Raw genomic sequence first — 22,500 nt, forward strand, 5'->3', positions numbered from 1 at the left:
CAGAAAAACGGGAAAAGGAAAGGAAAGAAGAAAAGAAGGGAGGAAAAGAGGAAAGAGAGAGAGAAGACAGGGCGGGAGGAGGAAGAAAGGGAAAGTGAAAGAGAATGAAAGAAAAAGAAAGAAAAAGGAAGGAAAAGAGGAAAGAAAGAAAGTGAAAGAAAGAGAGAAGATGGGGAGGGAGGAGGAAAGGAAGAGAAAGAGAAAGGAAAAGAAAAGAAAGAAGGAAAGAAAGAAAAGGAAAGAAAGAAAGAAAGAAAGAAAGAAAGAAAGAAAGAAAGAAAGAAAGAAAGAAAGAAAGAAAGAAAGAAAGAAAGAATTGTGTAAGGGACCCCGAGTCAACTAGAGCGGGCAGGCAAAATAAATGTAACAATAATAACAATAACAACAATAACAACACAACAAAGAAAGACCTGCAAATAGAAATAACACAACTGGCAAAAATAAGCCGAGATTATTACAGTGGTGACAGGCACCTTGGGTGCATGGCTGGCTGGGGAATTTTGGGAGTTGAAGTCCACCCATCATCAAAAGTCATCAAGCTTGAGAAACTGTCAGTCCGGCGAGACAAGCCTGTGTCACACACACACACACACACACACACCCTGTGGCAATATTTGCATTTATTATTATTTTTCCTTTCAGGAAAGCTCTTTCCCTTATCCAAAATGCCCCTCCAAGCCCTCACCAGCCCAGACCCTGCTTAGCTTTTCGAACATAAATGGCGGCCTTTCTTGAACCCAGCAGTTTCCCATTTCTTGGGCTGTAAATGGCCAATGCTACTGGTCTGGCCTTTAAACCTGGTGTGTGTGTGTGAGAGAGAGAGAGAGACAGAGACAGAGAGACAGAGACAGACAGACGGACTGAGAGAGAGAGAAGGGGTTGGGCTAGAGGACCTACAAGGTCCCTTCCAACTTTTATTTATTCTATTATGCTTCATACACACACTCTCCCCCACGCCAGTCCCTTCAGCTTCCCCCCTCCTCCCCCCACTTGCAAAATATTTGAAATTATCTCCCCTCCCATCATCCTCTCCCTTAGGGGCTTTTGAAAAGTGAGGTGCCCAGCCCTCCACCCCATTAAAATATCCCCCCTCCTCCCCTATTTCCAATTCCTGGGGGGGGAGGGGAATGGAAATTGAAAAGAAACCTTTGAGGTCTTATCTTGGTCTCTTGGTGGAGCTATTTCCCTATCAGATATTTTTGTTTTGTTTTGCAAAATCTGTTTTCCCTGGGGGGGGGAGGGAATGGGAGGGACCCCCTGGCCTGCCCCCCTTTGGCATAATATCCTGCAACCTGCACAGCTGTGAAGATGGATGGACTTCAACTCCCTGATTTCCACAGTCAGCACATCAGTTTTTCCACTTCATCAGCATGCCATCCAGCCTGCTTTTAACCTGTTTATTAATTTAGTTTATTAATCTTTTAAAAGCATGCACCATTATCATCTCTTTCAATTTTAAAAAATAAATAAATAAACTTTACCAAAAATATTATTTTGGGGGGTTGTTAATCCCCCTCCCTCCACTTTACTGAAATCCACATATATCGCATCCTAACCGTCTATAAAGAAATTACTCAATCAAAAAAAAAACGTGATAAAGTCATTTAGCTGCGTTTGTTCTTGTCCTGTTTTTAAATGTTGGGCTTGTGAGGTCAGATCGAGGTTTTGGGTAGCCTGTTTTCTACCTTGGCAGCTTGAAGACGGGTGGACTTCAATTCCCAGAATCCCCCAGTCAGCAGATTGGTTCCTGTTTAATTTTCATGCCACTTTTTAACTTGTTTATTAATTTAGCTTGTCAAGTTTTTTTTTTAAAAAAAACACACGTCATTATCATATTTTTAAATTTAAAAAAAAAAAAGGTTAGAAAAAATAATAATTTAGCTTGAAGTGGGTTATTTTCCCCCTCCACTTTTGCTGAAGTCAAGGTATATTACATCTACTGCATTCCCACCGTCTATTAAATTACCCTAATCAAAATACGTGATAACCCTTGTCTAACCACATTTGTTCTTATTTGTCTTACTTTAAATCATGGGTCATGAGATCAGATCATGGTTTGGTACAGAGATTTTCAACCTTAATAGCTTGAAATTGGATGGACTTCAACTCACAGAATCCCCCCAGCCAGCAGACCAGTTTTCCATTTAATTGTCATGCCACCAAGCCCACTTTTAACCTATTTATTCATTTTTATTCATTTGCCCTGGGTTATTTTTTTCCATTTTGCTGAAGTCAAGATATATTATGTCTAGCACATTCCCACCGTCTATTAAGAAGGTTAATCAATTTTAAAAAATGGGATAACTGTAGGATCATATTTGTTCTTGTCTTATTTTAAATCTAGTATGTTGGCCTGTGAGGTCAGATCAAGGTTTGTAAGTGTTTTTCAATCTCAGCAACTTGAAGACGGGTGGACTTCAACTCCCAGAATCTCTTAGTCAACAGAGTTTCCCGTTTAATTGTCACACCCACATTTAACTCGATCCCCCAGTCAGCAGATCAGTGTTCCACTTACTGACATCATCTAGCCCACTTTTAACTTGTTTATTAAATTGTCATGGATTTTTTTTTTCATTTTGTTGATATTAAGATATATTACATCTACCACATTCCCACCGTCTATTAAAAAAAAACATTTTATCCAATTTTGGAGGGGAATTCTGGGAGTTGAAATCCACACCCCAGTCAGTTCAACGATAGCGACTTCCAGACCGGTGGACTTCAAGTCCCAGAATCCCCCAAATCAATCGAACCTTTGTGATTTTAAGATGTGTGGACTTCACTTCCCAGAATCCTCCAGCCAGCCATCTTGAAAGTTGTCAAGGTTGAAAAACGGTGTCCTAGGACAGGGGTCTCCAGCCGTAGGGATTTTAAGATGTGTGGACTTTAATTCCCAGAATTCCCCAGTCAGTCCAACCTTGGTGGTTTTAAGACCTGTGGGACTTCAACTCCCAGAATCCCTCCAGACGGCCATCTTGAATTTGCCAAGATTGAAAAGCGCTGTTCTAGGACAAGGGTCCCCAATATTAGTGGTTTTAAGATGTGTGGACTTCAACTCCCAGAATGCACCAGCCAGCCACCTTGACTGGGGAATTCTGGGAATTGAATTCCGCCCATCATTAAGTGGTCCCAAGTTGCTTTCTATAGCCCAGAGAGAAAATGCTTTTGGAATGCACTCGCTCTCTTGCCCACCTACCCAAATCCGCAGATGGAATTGGGTGGGGGATGGATTGCGAGAAGATTTGGAGAAGATCCGGGGGGGGGGAAAGGATGTAGGTCCTCATCTTACGACCAACTTGCCTGTAAAGCACTCTAAAGCAGTATATAAGTGCTATTGCTATCTGGATTCATAGCCGGATGAAAACTTTACAACTGGTTCGTCCTAACCGGTCCAAACCGGCTGAATCCCACCCCGATTCAAGCTGCAAGGATGACGTCGATTCGAGCAATATTCCCGATCTGCTAAGCGTTGAGCATTAAATGCTCTTAAAATATTCTGTTTGGCCAGCCGACTAATCCCGATTAAATCCGCAAAAAGGATCTCGTCGTCCCCGCATTTCATCTGCATTCGATCCGATCCTGCGTAATCTCCTTCCTTGCAGTGATTCGCACAAGGACGCCGTTCGAGATGGAAGGGGGGGGAGATTTGCTTTCCGGTTTGATTTCATAGAGGGTAGTAGTGCCGGTATGTTTGCCTCTAATAAATCCTTTGAAGTTTTTTGAAGTTTGGCTCGAGAATCATGATTTAATTGGGGCAATTGCTGGAATCCTGACAGCTGGGCTTGGGTGGGATTTGAACCCACAACGAGCCAGTTGAAGGAAGAACGGGCAAACTTTTGAGGTTTAATCCAAAGTTTTTCTCTGAATAAATTTTTTTTTACTTATTTTGTCGATTTAATGAATGTGGGTCCCCCCCCCGCCATCTCACTACAAGCCGTCCTCAACTTATAACTGCAATTTTGGAGCCCAAAATGGATGTCATTTGGTTAAGCTGCCCCGTTTTACGACTTTGCTTTGCCAGCATTGTTAAGTGAATTGCCGCCGTAGTTAAATGAGTAACACGGTTGTTAATTGAACCTGGTTTCCCCTTGGATTTTGCACGTCCGACGGTCGAAAAAAGGGAATTACGTGACACCTTCCTGCCCCAGGACACTACCACCGTTGTAATTGCGAATCGGTTGTCATGCATCGGAGTGTGTAAATCACGTGACTATGGGGAAGGCTGCAATGTCCGTGAAACACAGTCATAAGTCCCTTTTTTCACTGCCGTTGTAACTTCAAACAGTCACTAAACGAATTGTTGTAAGCCGAGGACTGCCTATGTTGAGTAACTCTGGCCGGCATATCCTGCTTTCTGTTGGATAATCTCTTCCTAATAACTTCAGGTAGTCCTTGATTTATGATGATTCATTTAATGACAAAGCTGGGGGGAAAACATTCCTCTGAGTTATGACCGTTGACCCGCTTCTGGAGTCATATGATGGCAAGCTAGGTGCTTGTCCACCAGCTCAGATTTACGACGGTTGCCCCGTTCCTGCAGCCACACGAATGAAACCTTCCCAACTGGCATCTGCCCAATCAGGGAGTCTGGATTCATTTAACGACCGTCAGATTCTCTTAACAACTCTGTAATGCCTTTCTCAAACAAGATTCTTAACAAATCTGTGATTCATTTTGTCACTGTGGTTAAAAATAAAATAGAAAACTATTTGCAAAATCGAGACCAGTCACGTAAAGGACTTCCTTAACGGATTGTATCACTTAGTGACTGGAAATTCCAGCCCGTGTTTCAGCTGTAAGCCGAGGACTATGTGTAAACTGGAATATAGACACGAGCAAAGTTTGCACTGAATGCCTCAGCCGACATGAATGAATCCTCTTGCAGCCAGAATCTTCCTCTCTTTCCTGAGAGACAGTCCTCAACTTATGACAGTTCACTTAGTGACCAAAGTTACACTGAAAAAAGTGACAGGAGAGATTTTTTTCTCCCCACTTTTAATGACCATTTTGCAGTATCCTTATAATCGCGTGATCAAAATCTGGATGCTTGGCCCACTGACTCATATTGATGACGAGGGGGAGGAATGACGTGAACTGAGTCAAGGGAGGGACAAGACAGACTCACTCAACGACCCAATTTGAAGCGTCCGCAATTCACTTAACAACGGGGGAGGCAAGGAAGGTCGCCAAACGGGGCAAAGTCCACTTGACGGCCGTCTCACTCAGCGCCGGCTTTCCTGGTGGCTGTAAGTCTGAGGACGGCACACTCCTTGACCTGCTGGCCCCAATTCCAGCTACCTCCTCATTCCTCCGACAGCCAGGTAGAAACCCGAAAGACAAACCACACCTGTGGTTGTTGTTGTTATTGTTAATTAAGTGTTGAGACACAACGATACCTCCTCGTCTTTTTTCCTTTTCCTTGAGCTCCGCCTGGCCTGCGCAAGGACGGGGCAGGGCAGTGACACCCCGAGAATTTAGACACCCCGATTTGAATGCCGGCATTCCTCTTTCGCATTCCTTCTCTATGGTGTCTCCGTCACCTGCGGGACAGGAAGTTGCCCCGGTCAGTCAGATTAACAGATAAATCCGAGTTGGAAGGGACCAGGTAGGTCATGTAGTCCAACCCCCTGCCCAAGTCAAACAGGACCCTGCCCTTGCACCCATGTTTCACGGGCACCCCAACGAAACTGGGGTCACACTTTCCTCCACCGATGATGCAAGGAGAATTGCAATGAGAGAAAAGGACTAGCTTGCCTGGGGAACTTGAAGACCAGTGGACTTTAACTCCCAGAATCTCCCCTAGCCAGCCATTTTGAAGTTGCCAGGATTGAAAAACGCTGTTCTAGGACAAGGGTATCCAATCTTAGTGGTATTAAGACGTATGGACCAACTCCCAGAATTCCCCAGTCAGTTTCATGATAGAGACTTCCTGACCGGTGGACTTCAACTCCCAGAATCTCCCAGCCAGCCATCTTGAAATTGCCAAGATTGAAAAACACTGTTCTAGGACAAGGGTATCCAATCTTAGTGGTATTAAGACATATGGACCAACTCCCAGAATTCCCCAGTCAGTTTAATGATAGAGACTTCCTGACCAGTGGACTTCAACTCCCAGAATGCCCCCCAGCCAGCCATCTTGAAATTGCCAAGATTGAAAAACGCTGTTCTAGGACAAGGGTATCCAATCTTAGTGGTTTTATGACGTATGGACCAACTCCCAGAATTCCCCAGTCAGTTTCATGATAGAGACTTCCTGACCGGTGGACTTCAACTCCCAGAATCTCCCAGCCAGCCATCTTGAAATTGCCAAGATTGAAAAACGCTGTTCTAGGACAAGGGTATCCAATCTTAGCGGTATTAAGACATATGGACCAACTCCCAGAATTCCCCAGTCAGTTTAATGATAGAGACTTCCTGACTGGTGGACTTCAACTCCCAGAATCTCCCAGCCAGCCATCTTGAAATTGCCAAGATTGAAAAATGCTGTTCTAGGACAAGGGTATCCAACTTAGTGGTTTTATGACTTCAACTCCCAGAATGCACCAGCCAGTCATCTTGACTGGGGAATTCTGGGAGTTGAAGTCTGCACATCTTAAAAGTTGTCAATTTTAGAAAATGCTGTTCTAGGACAGGGGTTTCCAACCTTGGCCGCTTGTAGACTTCAACTCCCAGGATTCTCCAGCCACTATGTCCCCAACTTACGACCACAATCGGAGCCAGAATTTCCATTGCTAAACAAGGCAATTCTTAATTACCGAAACATTATGACTGGGTTTTGGGTTTTTTTGCCATGGCGGATAAACGAACCCCTGCAGCCATTAAGTGAATCAGTTCATTGTTAAGCAAATTCCTGCCGTGCTTTACAGGAATCAGATGGTCGTTAAGTGAATCTAATTCCCCCCCCCCCCATGGACTCAACTTTGCATTAAAAAGTCAAGGTATTGGAAGAGGGTCCCTGAAAAGTGGGGCAGGGGGGCTGAATGGGCAAATCTGAGCCTTCCAGATTTGGCGGGGGGGGGGACTACAACTCCCACAATGCCTTGGGAGAAGAATGGGGGATTCTGGGAAACGTAGTCCAGCATTGGGCAGCCATGACCTCATTCACCTCAACAGAGCTGCTTTCAAGCTGGCACCCCAAGGAGGAGTCTGGGGATGTGCCAAGTGCCCTAGAATTGGGGGGCACTGCCCCCTCCCCAAATTATTTTTTTTTGGGAGGGTCATGAGTTGGTCAGAAAAGACTCAGCCCCCCCTCCCCCTTGAATGCAAGCAGGCAGGGGCCGAAATCCGTGACCCACATTCTCCGCTCTCTTTGGCTGGCCTTGTTACCCAGGTTTCTTTCCTCTTCCTGGATTAATCTGGGTTAAATGCCAGGCAGATGATGATGACGCTCTTGCCGGGGCAGGAAAGCAGAAATCGCCCCCGGAAGGAATTTGAACCCGGGATCCTTGGGTTTCTTTCCACCCTCCCCTCCCTGGGGAATTGAGGTTAATCCCTTCGGATTCCCAGCAGGCGGGGGTAAAATAGAAACCTGTTTTTCTTTCCCCCTCCTCAACGGGGCTCCGTCCTCTCTTTGACAGCAGAATATTTCCAAATTTAATTATATTTATTCAGATACAGTTTAGTGACTGTTGCAGCCGCTGGAATAAAGGGACTTAGGGCCACATTTTCCCACTTAGTGACTGTTGCAGCGGGGTTCAAATTTCAGATGCCGGGCCCATTTCCGTTGCTGATCGAGACCATTGTGAAGCGATGACGGGAATTGCTACCGTTGTTCAGTCAGCGACAATGGTCGTTAAGTGAATCTGGCATCCCCCATGTTCCCCCCCCCAGCCAAATTGTGATTCTGTGACACACACACACACACACCGCTGGGGACGCTGCGACCGACATAAATAACGAGTCGGTCGCCAAGCGTCTGAATCACAGGACTGACAGGGACGCTGAGACAGCTGTAAGTGTGAAACATAGTCCAAAGTCCCTTTTCCCCAGGCCTTTGGGGCTCCGGATGGTCACTAAACGAACCATCGTAACTAGAGAACTAGTTGTGTTTGAATTTGGGATGTGTCTGACACGAATCAACAAAGCAGGCGCCGATGGCGGTGCCAGAGGTCAATACTGCAGGGCAAGTTGATGAATGCATGCACACACACACACACACACACTCACTCACAGACACAAAAACACACCCACGCAACACACAAACACACAGCCTTGCAAGAATGGAGATTTTCTCGTCCTTTTGTGGGCTTTTTTGCATTTCCCCCAGGCGACTGACCGACCCAAACCAGCTGGGCAAGAATCCAGGGGGTTGGAAGGTGGTGGTGGTGGTGGGGGGGGAAGAAGGACCCCAGACCGGTTTTCTCTGGTTTGCAAATCATGGTTTGTCGCTGCAGGGGGGAAGGTGTGTGTGTGTGTGTGATGGAAGGGCAAGGGGGAGAGTCGGCAGCCCTGCCCTGCTGCTTTGTAACTGCGCTTCGATTTCTTTACGACTTGAAGACAAAAGCTTTCTCTTCCTCAATGAGGTCTGACCTCGTGCCACCTCTTCACAGGGAAGAGAGGTTCGGCTCGGAGACTGTTCCCTCACCTCTTGCTGGGCCGGCTCTGCGTTGTCTTCCCCCACCCCCACATGGCTTTCTCAAATGCCACTGTAGAGTGGGGTTTTTGTCACCCTTCGCCATTTGGAGAAGGGGTGGGGGGACTTCAACTCCCAGAATTCCCCCACTGTGCTGGGCATCTCGGGCCCTCAGAGGCCAAAATTGGGAACTCTGTGGTTTTCTAGATCTATGTAGTTTTCTAGATCTATGTTTTTCAAACAAACATGCCAAAATGAAGAGCAAAATGAAGGAAGCTTCATCACTTGAGACCCTCAAGAAGAGATTGGGCTGCTATTTGTCAGAAACGGTGTAGGGTCTCCCGCTTGGGCGGGGGGTTGGACTAGATGACCTGTAAGGTCCCTTCCGACTCTGATGATCTGTTATCTATTAAAGAGCGGTGGACTTCAATTCCCAGAATTCACCAGAATGCCAAAGTCAACCAGGCCTATATTCCTGACAATTGCTCTAATTTTCCTAATCTGTAAGTGTGTGGGAAGAAGATTCATTCCCAGAATCTCTAGCTGGCCGACTGGAATTCTGGGAGATGCACCCTCAGCCTGATCCCCTGTGAAGGGTTGAGGGTTTCCTGAGCATGTTCGGAGTGCCCGGGCCTAGGAAAAGGCTTTAACCAGGATCAAGACAGGCCTTTAATTATCACAGCTGAGGAGGAAGCCCAACGCTAGCTGGGGAATGCTGGGAGTTGAAGTCCACCAGTCTTCAAGTGGAGCAGGGGGGGAGAAACACTGTGAGCTCTATGCGCCACCTGGTGGCGACAGGTGGTATTTCACTTACATTAATCTAGTGTAGCAGATAACAGGTAATCGGAAGGGACCTTGTAGGTCATCTAGTCCAACCCCCTGCCCAAGCACCCAAACAGGAATTAAGCAAAAAAGAAGGAATAAAGGTTGTTCTCGACTTACAATGGCTCATTTAGTGACCGTTCAAAGTTGCAACAGCAGCGAAAAAAGGGATTTATGACAATTATTCACAAGACCGTTGCAACATCCCCACAGTACCTGATCAAAATTCAGTCACTTGGCCACCGACTCAGATTTATGATGGTCACAGCATCCCGGGGGTCACCTGATCCCCTTTTGCGACCATCTGACAAGCAAAGTCAAGGGGGGGGGGAAGCCGAATTTGCTTAACGACCATGTTACTAACTTCGAAACTGCAGTGATTCACTTAACAATGGTGGCAAGAACGGTCATAAAATGGGGCAAACCCTCCCAAACCCCAAACCATTTAACAAATGTCTCACTTAAGCAACAGAAACGTTGGTCTCAATTGTGGCCATAAGTCAAGGACTAGCTGTATTGGGAAGAAACCTGAGGATCGTTCACACAGTCAGGTATTTGTCAAGGCAAGACTGGGAGGGGAATGGAATGGAATGGAATGATAACTTGATTCAAAGTGACAATAAAATTATTATTCTATTCTGTTCTGTTCTATGCTCTATTCTATTCCATATTATTTCTATTCTATATTCTATTCTTTTCCATATTATTTCTATTCTATTCTATTATTCTATTCTATATTCTATTCTATATTCTATTCTATATTTTATTCTATTCCATATTATTTCTGTTCTATTCTATTATTCTATTCTATATTCTATTCCATATTAATTCTATTTTATTATATATTCTATTCTATTCTATATTTTATTCTATTCTGTTCTGTTCTATTCTATTCTATTCATTACATATTGATTCTATTCTATTCTACTATATATTCTATTCTATTCTATTCTATTCGCTCCATCCCATCCCATCCCATTCTAATTATATTCTATTCCAATCCATTATTCTATTCTATTCTATTCTATTCTATTCTATTCTATTCTATTCTATTCTATTCTGTTCTGTTCTGTTCTGTTCTATTCTATTCTGTCCTGTTCTGTTCTGTTCTATTCTATTTATTCCATATTAATTCTATTCTATTCTATTCTATTCTATTCTATTCTATTCTATTCTATTCTATTCTATTCTATTCCATTCCATTCCATTCCATTCCATTCTATATTCTATTCTATTCTATATTCTGTTCTGTTCTGTTCTGTTCTGTTCTATTCTATTCATTCCATATTAATTCTATTCTATTCTACTGTATATTCTATTCTATTCCATTCTATATTCTATTCCATTCTATTCTATTCTGTTCTTCCTATTCTATTCCATCCCATCCCATCCCATCCTAATTTTATTCTATTCCAATCCATTATTCTATTTCTATTTCTATTTCTATTCTATTCTATTCTATTCTATTCTATTCTATTCTATTCTATTCTATTTCTAATTCTATTCTATTTCTATTTCTATTCTATTCTATTCTATTCTATTCTATTCTATTTCTAATTCTATTCTATTCTATTCTATTCTATTTCTATTTCTATTTCTATTTCTATTCTATTCTATTCTATTCTATTCTATTCTATTCTATTCTATTCCATTCCATTCCATTCCATTCCATTCCATTCATTTCCAACCTTTCTTGTCATTGATGAAAACAATCCAGTTGCTCTCCTTACGTCTCTCTTATAGAGATGAGCCATCAAATATTTACCAGGTTCCAGATTCTGGTTACACAGTCACAGTTGGGAAATCGCAGATGTTAGATTTCCATCTTGAAAACGGAGGCGACATACAATCACCTTTTTCTAGCTACTAACATGAAAAATAGATGAAAGGACGGCCAGCTGGCGGGGATTCCTTGGTTGGCCCTCACCCAAATTCATGGAATCAAGCAGGAGCAACTGACGTAGAACATCAAACAAAAAACATAGAATAACAGAGTTGGAAGGGACCTTGGAGATCTTCTAGTCCAACCCCCTGCTCAGACAATATATACCAATATACCAATATAATTAATATATACCAATATAATTAACCTAATAAATAAATTGTAATTACTTCTTGGTAAGATAGCAAAATGTTTGCATTTCTCTAAATGCAGTTAATAATGAATCCAATAGACTGATTAATACATATATATTATTTAGTCACTTAAAGCAGGGGTCGCCAACCTTTTTGGACCTCAGGGACCACCAAACTCATCATTTTAAATCCTGCAGACCAGAGACCCTGAGAAAATCCCCCCCAAAAAAACTCTGCAGGAAAATTCCCCACCCCGTTTTCCTAGTGATCAATCGTTCTTTATTTGGGATCGCAGGATACCATCTCCATTCTCAGCGGGAGGGAGAGAGAGAGAGACTTTTGGCTTCATGCAAGGAAAGCAGCAGAAGCCGTACAATTCTTTCTTTTTGTCCCCCAAACTCCGCCAAAAGTGAGTCTTTGTGAAATTTGTCGCACTGGTTGACGACCACTGGCTTAAAGAACCAGGATGCAAATTTTTCTTTTGAAACCTGGATGGAAAAATGAATTTATCCTAGTAGGAATTCAGATAAATCTATATAAAAGCGAAATGCCCCTCACGCATCATCACAAGATCTCCAGAACCATCAAGCCTACAAATTTGAAATTTGGCATGTATGTTCCTCTTGGCTTCTAGGGGCTCGCTAAGAAAGGATTTTTCCAAATGACCATCAGAGCTATTAGTATTTCCTATATTATTATTATTAACACAATCTGATGCTAAGGAGTTCTACTCCCCCTCCCCACCTGGAAAGGAATCTCTTCCAAATGCAAAACACAAGCAGAGGAGTTTCAGTTTCAGAGCACCAAGCAGCTTCAGTCCAGAACAGTTGAGCTAAGCCATGCCCAGGCTCCTTGCTGTCTCCTTCTTGCTCACACAGCAAATACTGTTTCAGTTTCCAAACAGCCCTCCACTCTCTTCACACACTGACAGGACACTAGCCAGAGGAATACTGATGGATTCTGGGAGGCAGAATTTTTCCTTCTTATTTTTCTCCTCAAAAACTAAGCCCAACCACATAGTTTTTTAACGAACCAACGTTAAGTTAGTCACCCGGTCGTTAAGTGAATCTGGCTTCCCTGTTGAGACGCAGCAACAGTCGTTTTCACTGCCGTTGTAACTTTGAACAGCCACTAAATGGGGAGGACTACTATGTAAGCTGCCTAGAATCGCCTCTTGGCAAGATAGATGGCATATAAATTGAACCAACAAATGAAAAAATAATAATAATAAATTCCTTTTTTTTGTCTCTCCCTTTATTCCTTTTTCTTCCTGATTTTTTTCTAGCTTCCTTCTATTTTTACATTGCAAAGAAACTTTCTAGCTTTCCTCGATTTTTAGGTTGCAAAGAAACATAATCCACTTTATTTATTTGTTTGTTTGTTTATTTTTTTATTGGAAGAGAGCGGTTTTAAAAAGATGGATAAGATCAGCCAGCTGGTTCCAAAATTTAATTCTCTCCAATCTGCAGGGTGTTATCTAAAAATATCCCCCCCCACACACCTTGGATGGAATAAGGCTTTTTCACACGAGGGCCTGGTCACGTTTGCAGGAGTGTGCAAAGAACAACTGGCCTCTGGCACAAAATCTCTTGCACTGTTGTGGTTAGCCGGCAGCAGATGCAGACGGCTGAGGAGAGCGAAGACTCAGATGAGGGGCCAGGACCATTAGGGAGTGGACTGCTGCCTTCAGAGATTGTGGGGGCTGGCAGCAGCGATGAGGAGGTTCCCGAGGAGCCTGTGCCAAGTGCGTGCAGGGTTGCTTGCAGGAAAGAGCAGCTACAACAGCACGGGTGACTCGGGAGTAAGGCTGCAAGGTAATGGCCCCTCCTTCACGAAGATAAAAAGCCAGCTATGAAGCGAACCTTCTTTGCAGGAAGCAAAGACGTTTTGAAACTCAGCCTCATGGACATTCCAGTTGATATTTGAAGACTCTTGTGTTGTAAACTACTTATCTGTTGTTTTTTGGCAGCCTCGCAAAAACTTGGCAAGGCTCTTTCTTGTCGGAGCTAATTAGTTGGAAGCGGCCTTTTAGGATTCATAGATGAAACATTAAAAGGTGCTGCTGCCGCCTTTGTCTTGGGTTTGCTCTCTTGAAACCAGGTTTCAGAACAGGCACCAAAATTGGGTGTGTGCATTTGTGTCCCCCCCGCCCCACAACGAAGGGAGAAATTCCAGCCCACCTGGGATGCTTTTCAGCACTGATGGTGTGTCGTTGTCTCTGCCGTGCTGGTCCCACAAGATGGGGCCGTGGGCAGAGGCGTGCAAATGTGCAAGAGGCCACTGCCTGGGTATGCCGTTCCAAGGCCTGGCCCTCCCTTTCCCCCTTCTTCTTCTTCTACGCAAGGACATGGATTATTTTCGAGCAGGCTAGCACAATTCTAGTCTCGTGTCCTTAAAGAGCTTGTGACTTCATCCCTCGCTGCACCTTCTTTGTGTGTGTGCGTGCGTGTGTGTGTGTTGGTATTCGTATATCCTGCAAATCAGGCCAAGTCACTTTTGGTTAAGAGCAGGGAAGGGGAGAGGTGGGGAGGGGGAGGCCACGTGGGAGCCGTCTCTTGACGCAGGAAAGGAGGCTGAGTGAGTGACGCAAAATCCCCCCCACCCCCCTCCAGCCCTGGGTTTAGGATCCTCATCCGACTCACAAAGGGAGGTTTCTCTTCTGGGGTAAAAAAAAAAAAGAATTCATGGGGAAAATCAGTGGAACGGCTTGGCTCCTGGAACGGCGGGCGCTCTGTCCAAAGATTGGATGAGCATTTGTCCAGAATGGCATAAGGACTGTTGCCTTGGACAAGGGGTTGGACTAGATGACCACCAAGGTGCCTTCCAGCCCTAGGATTCTACTATATATATATATCGCTATCTGCTTGGGCAGGGGGGTTGGACTAGATGACCTACAAGGTCCCTTCCAACTGTTAATCTGTATCTATCTATCTATCTATCTATCTATCTATCTATCTATCTATCTATCTATCTATCTATCTATCTATCTATCTATCTATCCCTATTTATCTATATCTATCATCTATTTACCTCTGTCTATCTATCTATCTATCTATCTATCTATCTATCTATCTATCTATCTATCTATCCCTATTTATCTATATCTATCATCTATTTACCTCTGTCTGTCTATCTATCTATCTATCTATCTATCTATCTATCTATCTATCTATCTATCTATCTATCTATCTATCTATCTATCTATCTATCTATCTATCTATCTATCTATCTCTCATCTACCCATCCACCTATTCCTCATCTATCATCATCTATCTGTCATCTATATCTATCCATCTATCCATCCATCCATCCATCCATCCATCCATCCATCCATCCATCTATCTATCTACCCATCCATCCACCCATTCCTCATCTATCACCATCCGTCTGTCATCTATATCCATCCATCCATTCATCCATCCATCCATCCATCCATCCATCTATCTATCTACCCATCCATCCACCCATTCCTCATCTATCACCATCCGTCTGTCATCTATATCCATCCATCCATCCATCCATCCATCCATCCATCCATCCATCCAATCATCTATCTAATCATCCTTCCCTCCCTCCATCTATCTACCTCAACTATTCATCCACCCACCTTTTCCTCATCTATCTTTTACAAATTGTGCTTTCCATATAATTTTTTTAAAGGATTTTTATTAGTTGCAACAAAGTCTGCAACGTTCCCTCTACTTATTACGATGATGATTAATATTTTCCAGGAAACGTGAATGCAGACGGTGCTACTACAGGTTACGAGAAATCTACTCACACCAGCTTGGTGGCAGGCCTTCAACTCCGGATCAACCTGAACTAATATTTCTCAACCATGGGAAACTTAAAGACAGGTGGATATCAACTCCCAGCATTCCCCAGCCAGCATTCCCAGAACACAGCATGGATAGGACAAGAATAAATGTGGCTGGACCATTTTGTATTTTTTGACTGGGTAGCTTTCTTCATAGATGGGGGGAATGCAGTCAACGTACTATACGTTGACTTCAGAAAAAGTGAAAAAGAGAAGCTAAATTAATAACAAATTGAAAGTAAGCTAGATGGTGTGACAATTAAATAGAAAACTGATATATTAGAATTAAATGGGAAACTGGTAGGGGGGCTGGGGGATTCTGGGAGTTGAAGTCCACCCATTTTTCAAGCGGATTGGATAACTTTCTTAATAGACAGTGAAAATGCGGCCGATGTGATATACCATGACATCAGAAAAGTGGAAAACAATAACCCACGACAAGCTAAATTAATAAACAAGTTGAAGGTAAGTGAGATGGTGTGACAATTAAGTAGAAAACTGATATATTAGAATTAAATGGGAAAGTGATATGCTGGCTGGGGGATTCTGGGAGACTAAGGGCACATGTGCCCAGGTGTGGGGAGGTTGTCCAGGTGTGTGCGGGCATGCAGTAGCACCGCCCTCCTTTTAGGGCCCATCTTCCTCATCGACTTTGCCTTCCAGGCTTCCGGGGCAGCTGTGCGCTGAGATGGAATCGCTCCGGTACTGAGCCTCGTCGAAGTCCAGTTCGTGGTCTTGAACCCGGATCTCGCTGAGGCAGCCATGGAAGAAATGACCCTCCTGAGATTTTTCCTCTCCTGAAATAAAAGACGTGGGGAAAAAAGGACTCAGGAATAATAGACACCCACTCGAATATAAATCCGGCTGCCTTTCAATGCCTCGTTCGCCTGTGGAACTCCCAGCCACAAGATGCTACAAAAATTCAAACGCGTGTGTGCAAACTGCTTCCTATTTATAACGGTCGCAGCCTACCGGGGTCACCTGCATCCCTTTTTTTGCGACACTTCTGACAAAGCGACGTCAGCGGGGAAGCCAGATTCATTCAGCGACCGCGGTCACCACAATGGCAGCGATTCACTTAACAACAGTGGCAAGAAAGGTCATAAAAGGGGACCAAACTTTGCTTAACGACGGTCTTGCCTAGCCTCGGAAACGTTGGCCTGAGCCGTATCCATCCGTCAACGACGGCCTGTATTCAAAACCTACCCGAGGGTAAACATCAATGCCATCGTTAGCCTGGGGAACTCCACGCCACAAGATTGGAGAGAGGCAGGGTGAGATTATCTTTTACTGTATATTTATATGCTGCCCAGCTGACAATTTAAGATGATTTAGGAGTAGACTATAGCAAAACATGCCACGCCTTGTTTTGGGCCTAGTAGGCTGCCCTGCACTTACCTGGGAGCCAAAACGGGCGGGGAGGGGGCTCCTGGAAGGGGAGGGGCCAGCCAGAAGTTGTCCAAACCAGTCAAAATTTCCACTACCGGTTCGCACGAACCGCCCAAACCGCCTGAATACCACCTCTGTATTCAAGCCACTCGGGGTGCCCTACCTACACCCCACCCCCTTTTTAAAGCAGGTGTTAAGGTCAGGCTAACCCCCATCACCCCCTCCAGGCGAGACGTACCAGATTCGCCCCCAACGACCAGGCTTCCTAGGTTGTTCAGCCAGAGTTGTTGCAGGCTCTCGAACTCGGCCTTGGGGTGGGCTTGGAGATCTCGGTGTCGCCCAGGCTCAGCGTGAAGGAGGAGGGGGTGAGGCGGAGGAGGAGGGCTGTCCAGGCAGCCCCCTCAGGGAGAGGGAGAAGGAGAACGGTCTGGTTACTTAGCTCGGCCGTCAGATCCTGGATGGGAGGAGAGGCCACAAACCAGGTTAGGAGGTAGGGGGGGTTGAGTGCATCTTCTATGGCTTCCCCCCCTCAGGGAGGGGGTCCTTGGTACTCACAGGTCCATGACGCCCTGCACTCACACCTTGGCTGAGGATTGTCTCAAATCTCCCCTTTGGACCATCCATCCATCATTCCATCCTTTTCTCCTTCCTTCTATCCTTCCATACCTTCATTTTTCCTCCCATCATTCCATCCATCGCTTCCATTCTTCTATCTTTCTGTCCTTCCTTCCCCTCCCACCCATCTGTTCTTCCATTTTCATTCATCTTTCCTTCCTTCCATACATCCATCCACCCATCATTTCATCCTTCCATCACTCCATCCATCTCTCCTTCTATCCTTCCTTCCACTTCCATCCATCCATTCTTCCATTTATTCCTCCAACCTTTCATTCATCTTTTTTCTTTCTTTCCTTCCATCCATCCATCTATCTTTCTGCCCTTCCTTCCCCTTTCATCCATCCGTTGTTCCATTTATTCATTCAACCTTTTCATTCATCTTTCCTTCCTTCCATCCATCTATCCTTCATTCCATCCACCCATTAATCCATCCATCTTTCTGCCCTTCCTTCCCCTTCCATCCATCCGTTCTTCCATTTATTCATCCAACCTTTCATCTATCTTTCTTTCTTTTCTTCCTTCCTTCCATCCATCTTTCCATCCTTCCATCCATCCATTGCTTCATCCATCTCTCCTTCTATCCTTCCTTCCACTTTCATCCATCCATTCCAAACTTTCATTCACCTTTCTTTTTCTTTTCTTTCCTTCCTTCATTCCATCCTTCGTTTTATCCTTCCATCCTTCCTCCATCCTTCCTTCCATCCCTCCATCCGTTTATCCATCCTTCCATCCATTTTTCCATCCCTCCCTTTCTTCTAAAGCCAGAGAAGGCCAGGAGCTTTCCTGACCCGGTTGCGGCTGCCATCTTGACTTTTCGCCCCTCCTGGCAGACATTCCTGGGCCAACCCATCTGGTGGGCACCCCAATAGCCATCCAGGCCTCCCTCCACACACACCCCCAGCAAAGGTGTGTGTGTGTGTGTGTGTGTGTGTGTTGTATCCGCGTGTGGATACATCTCAGACGAGGATGTCTCTGCCCCAACCCTTCTCACCGTGTGCTGTAGTGTCAGGCGCAGGACCGGGCGCTGTTTGAACCCCAAAACGGCCACCAGGGAGCTCAGCTGGGGGCCAGCCCTGATCCGCAGCTGCACGGAGAGCAGCCAAGTGCCATCAGTGGGGCTGAGACCGCTGGGCAGGTCTGCAAGACAGGAGGGCGTGGCTGGCACCTTTTTGGGCGGCTGCGGCAAACCGACTGCCGACCCCTCGGTGAGATAGGGGCATCGCCCTCACCGGGCGTCGAGGGACCCTGCCCTCCCAATCTTAGGGACTCTGCGGCCTGCGGTGCCCACCGCGTACCTGACAGCGCAAAGACGGCCCCTCCGTTGCCACGGAAAAAGCTGCCACGCTGGACAGTGGTGAAACAGGCCTTGGCGTCGCGGTCGTGCAAGGATGCCCCCTCGTGCCACTCTTGGCTCGTGTTCATCCAGTCCCAGCGCCTGATGCAGCCGTCCAGGGCCGGGTTCAGCTGCAGCGCCCATCAGTCGCCGGTGTAGGTGTGTGTGGGGGTCAGGACCAGGGAGGGGAGGGGGAGGACAGCCGGCGGAAAGACAAAAGACTTGTTGAAATTGGGCGGGGGGTGGCATTTGGGGGGGAGGGAACAGGTGGCAGGGAGATCCTGGCGTTGTGGTTAGATGATTAATCGTGGTTCGACAGGGGTCCTTGGTTTACGGCCATAAGGCAAGGGAGCCTGCCAGTCGTGGTCATAAGTCGCGACAGTCATAAAACGGACCAATCGTGGGACCGAGCCCCATTCTACAACTGTGATTTTTGTGGCTTTTTGTGGATTTTGTGGATTTTTGTTGTCACTTTGAGCAATTGTAAGTCAAGGCCAGTTGCAAGATGAGGATCTGTTCTGTTCTGTTGTATTCTATTCCTATTCAGTATTTTATTATTCTGTTCTGTTCTGTATTTTATTCCTATTCTGTATTTTATTATTCTGTACTGTTCTGTTCTGTATTTTATTCTGTTCTGTTGTATTTTATTCCTATTCTGTATTTTATTCTGTTCTGTTCTATATTTTATTACTTTGTTCTGTTCTGTTCTGTATTTTATTCTGTTCTGTTGTATTTTATTCCTATTCTGTATTTTATTCTGTTCTGTATTTTATTCTTCTGTTCTGAATTTTATTATTCTGTTCTGTTCTGTATTTTATTGTTCTGTTCTCTGTTCTGTTGTATTTTATTCCTATTATGTATTTTATTCTGTTCTGTATTTTATTATTCTGTTCTGTATTTTATTATTCTGTTCTGTTGTATTCTCTTCCTATTCAGTATTTTATTATTCTGTTCTGTATTTTATTATTCTGTTCTGTTCTGTATTTTATTATTCTGTTCTGTATTTTATTATTCTGTTCTGTTGTATTCTATTCCTATTCAGTATTTTATTATTCTATTCTGTTCTGTTCCGTATTTTATTATTCTATTCTGTTCTGTTGTATTCTATTCTTGTCCAGTTAATTACTGCAGCGTGGTTTGTGTGGATTTTTAGTTACGGTTTGTATGTACTTTGTTTTTGGACTTAATTTTCTGCAGTCAAAGGCTGTTCCTGGGAGAGTTTTTATCCAGCTGGACATTGGGGGCAAAGTTGGAGATAGTAAAGGGACTCTAATTGCTAATTTGACTGTGTTGCCTTTGTACCATGCCCCGGATCATCACAATTCTATTCTACTCTGTATTTTATTATTCTATTCTATTCTGTTCTATTCTGGATTTTATTATTATCTTCTCTTCTCTCTTATTCTATTCTATTCTATTCTGTTCTGTTTATTATTCTATTTTGTTCTGTTACTATTCTGGATTTTATTGTTCTGTTCTATTCCCTTTCATTCTGTTCTGTAGCTTATTATCCTCTCCTCTCCCCTCTTCTATTAGTTGCAGTAAATTCTAGTATAGCACAATGGGACAAATCCAGACACCATGGCTCATGAATGGTGCTTTATGTCTGGTGACCAGGTTGAGTGGCTCAAACCATGGCTCAAACAAGCCATGATTCAAATACCCCTACCCAAAAGCTTTAGATGGGCCTATTTCTCAAGCTACATGTTTTGACTGAGCCAGGCCCAAATTCAAACCCTCCTTTTCTGTTATCCTTATTCTCCCTCTCCTACTTTGCAGGGCTGTTGTGCGAATAAAACCGAGAGAGGGTGAAAATTAAGTGTTTTGGATTACTTTAGAGCAGTGTTTCTCAATTTTGGAAGCTTTAAGAAGTGTAGATTTCAACTCCCAGAGTTTCCTGGCACTAATGCATTCCTTTTGATGTGGCCTGTTTACTCTTTTATAATCCTTTTCTCTGCAATCTCTCTGCTTTAAAGGATAAGAGGGGGAAAGAAACCAGGCATGGCTGGTTGGGGAATTCTGGGAGTTGAAGTCCATCCTTCTTAAAAGCTCCCAAGCTTGAGATACACCGGTTTAGAGGAAAGAGGGGGTTGATGAAACCATGGGAGAAGGAATCCACCGGGGATCTTAGGCCGTTGTTTGGTCTTGGGGCACGGCCACCAGGGGAAGGAGACGAATCCATCTTACCGGGACCAGCAATTCGTTCGGCAAGATGAACAAGCCGCCTACTCCGATGCGCATCTGAGGGGCGGGCTGGTTCACGATCGGGTGGGAGACGTGGCTGAGGGTGAGTTGGTCGTCTCCGTCGACCAACAACATCACGTAGTGTCCTTCGTTCCTCACCGTGATCTGGCCGGAGGTCACAAGAGAAGTTGCGTACGGGAATAGAGGAACAGGAGGGTCAGAAAGAATCGGGGGATACCCACCCCCAACAAGAGGACGTGGACAACATAGAGGTGGGGCAGGGGGCGCTCTCCTTTAGCTGATAGGTAGTCCTCGACTTACGACCAGCTCCATTTCAATGCGTCAGCCTGCGGAACTCCCTGACACAAGATGCAAGCAAATATATGAGAATAGCTTTTGACTGACAACTGTTCGTTTAGTGACTGTTACATTTTTCTTTTTCTCTTTTTCCCTTCCTTCCTTTCTTTTTATCTCCATCCCTTTCTATCTCTCTTTCCCTCTCACTTTTTCTCTCTCCTCTCCCTCCCTCTTCCTTTCCCTTTCTCTCTTTTCTTTCTGTCTCTCTCTTTTCTCCTCCCTTTCTCTCTTTTGGTCCCTCCCTTTTTCTTTTTCTCTCATTTTCCTTCCTTCCTTCCTTTTTATCTCTCCCTCATTTCCTCTCTCTTTTTCCTCTCTCTTTTTCCCCTCTCTTTCCCTCCCTTCCTTTCTCTTTCTTTCTCTCTCTCACATTCTTTCAATCTCTCTCACCCTCCCTTTCTCTTTTGCTCCGTCCCCTTTTCTCTTTCTCTTCCTTTCTTTCGTTTAGTGAGCTACAATGGCACTGGGGGGAAAAAATGACTTCTGATCATGTTTTGCACTTACGACCGTTGCAGCATCCCCTTGGATCACGCGACTGAAATTCAGACTCTTGGCAACTGCCTCACATTTATGACAGTCGCCGTATCCCGGAGGGTCATGTTGATTCCCTTTTTGCGACAAGCAAGGTCAATGGATCTGCTTAATGGCCGCACGATTCACTTAACGCCGGCGGCTACTCAATCAACGACAGGGGCGAAAAGACAAGGCGCCACGTCACTCAACGACCTTCCTCGCTTAGCAACGGCAATTCTGGTCTCGATGGTGGCCGTAGGCCGAGGACCGCCTATCACCCAGCCACCCCATCTTACCTGATGCCACTGGCCATCGTTGAGGCGCTGCCCTCCGGAGACGGTGACGTTGGTGAGGGTGTTATGGATCTGCATGATCGGTTTCCCCCGACGCAACGCGAGGACGAACCAGTCATCGTCAGGACCGGTGTCCCCATAGAAGATCACCCCTTCCGGGTCAAAGGTCCGGAAGTCGAAGGAGGAAGCTGCACTGGGTGGGAGGAACAGGGAGGGTCTCGGGGGAGAAATCAGTGGGCCAGTCTTGCTGCAGACCCCTCCTGGATGGGGAAGGCACGGCACCATCCATACCTCCCTCTCTCTCTTTTTTCTCCTCTTTTTTCTGTCTCTTTCTCTTTCCTTTCTCTCTGTGTCTATCTTTCTCTTTTTCTGTGTCTTTGTCTGTCTCTTTCTCTTTTTCTTTTCTCACTCTTTATTTCTCTCCATTTCTCTTTTTCACTTTTTCTTTCTCCCCCTTTCTCTTTTTCTCTGTCTCTCTCTTTCTTTTTCTCTGTCTTTCCCATTTTCTGTCTTTGTCTGTCTGTCT

General features: G+C 44.9%; 1 protein-coding gene and 1 long non-coding RNA gene across 2 annotated transcripts in view; one reads left to right on the forward strand and one right to left on the reverse strand.

Moving 5' to 3' along the window:
- LOC148129199 (uncharacterized) overlaps window positions 1-22,500 on the forward strand; it is a 155,049-nt gene that overhangs the window by 32,311 nt on the left and 100,238 nt on the right. The gene's annotated exons all lie outside the window — the stretch shown is intronic.
- SHBG (sex hormone binding globulin) lies at window positions 15,774-22,274 on the reverse strand. Its single transcript, XM_026692611.2, is given in 7 exon segments — window positions 15,774-16,084; window positions 16,915-16,992; window positions 16,995-17,130; window positions 18,286-18,431; window positions 18,590-18,758; window positions 20,815-20,976; window positions 21,978-22,274. Coding segments are annotated over 7 exon segments (1,143 nt in total). The 5' UTR covers window positions 22,260-22,274; the 3' UTR covers window positions 15,774-15,914.

The sequence above is a fragment of the Notechis scutatus genome, chromosome Z, assembly GCF_049901735.1.
Source record: "Notechis scutatus isolate UNSWTSFEM ecotype Mainland chromosome Z, rNotScu1.2, whole genome shotgun sequence".
NCBI classification, from domain to species: domain Eukaryota; kingdom Metazoa; phylum Chordata; class Lepidosauria; order Squamata; family Elapidae; genus Notechis; species Notechis scutatus.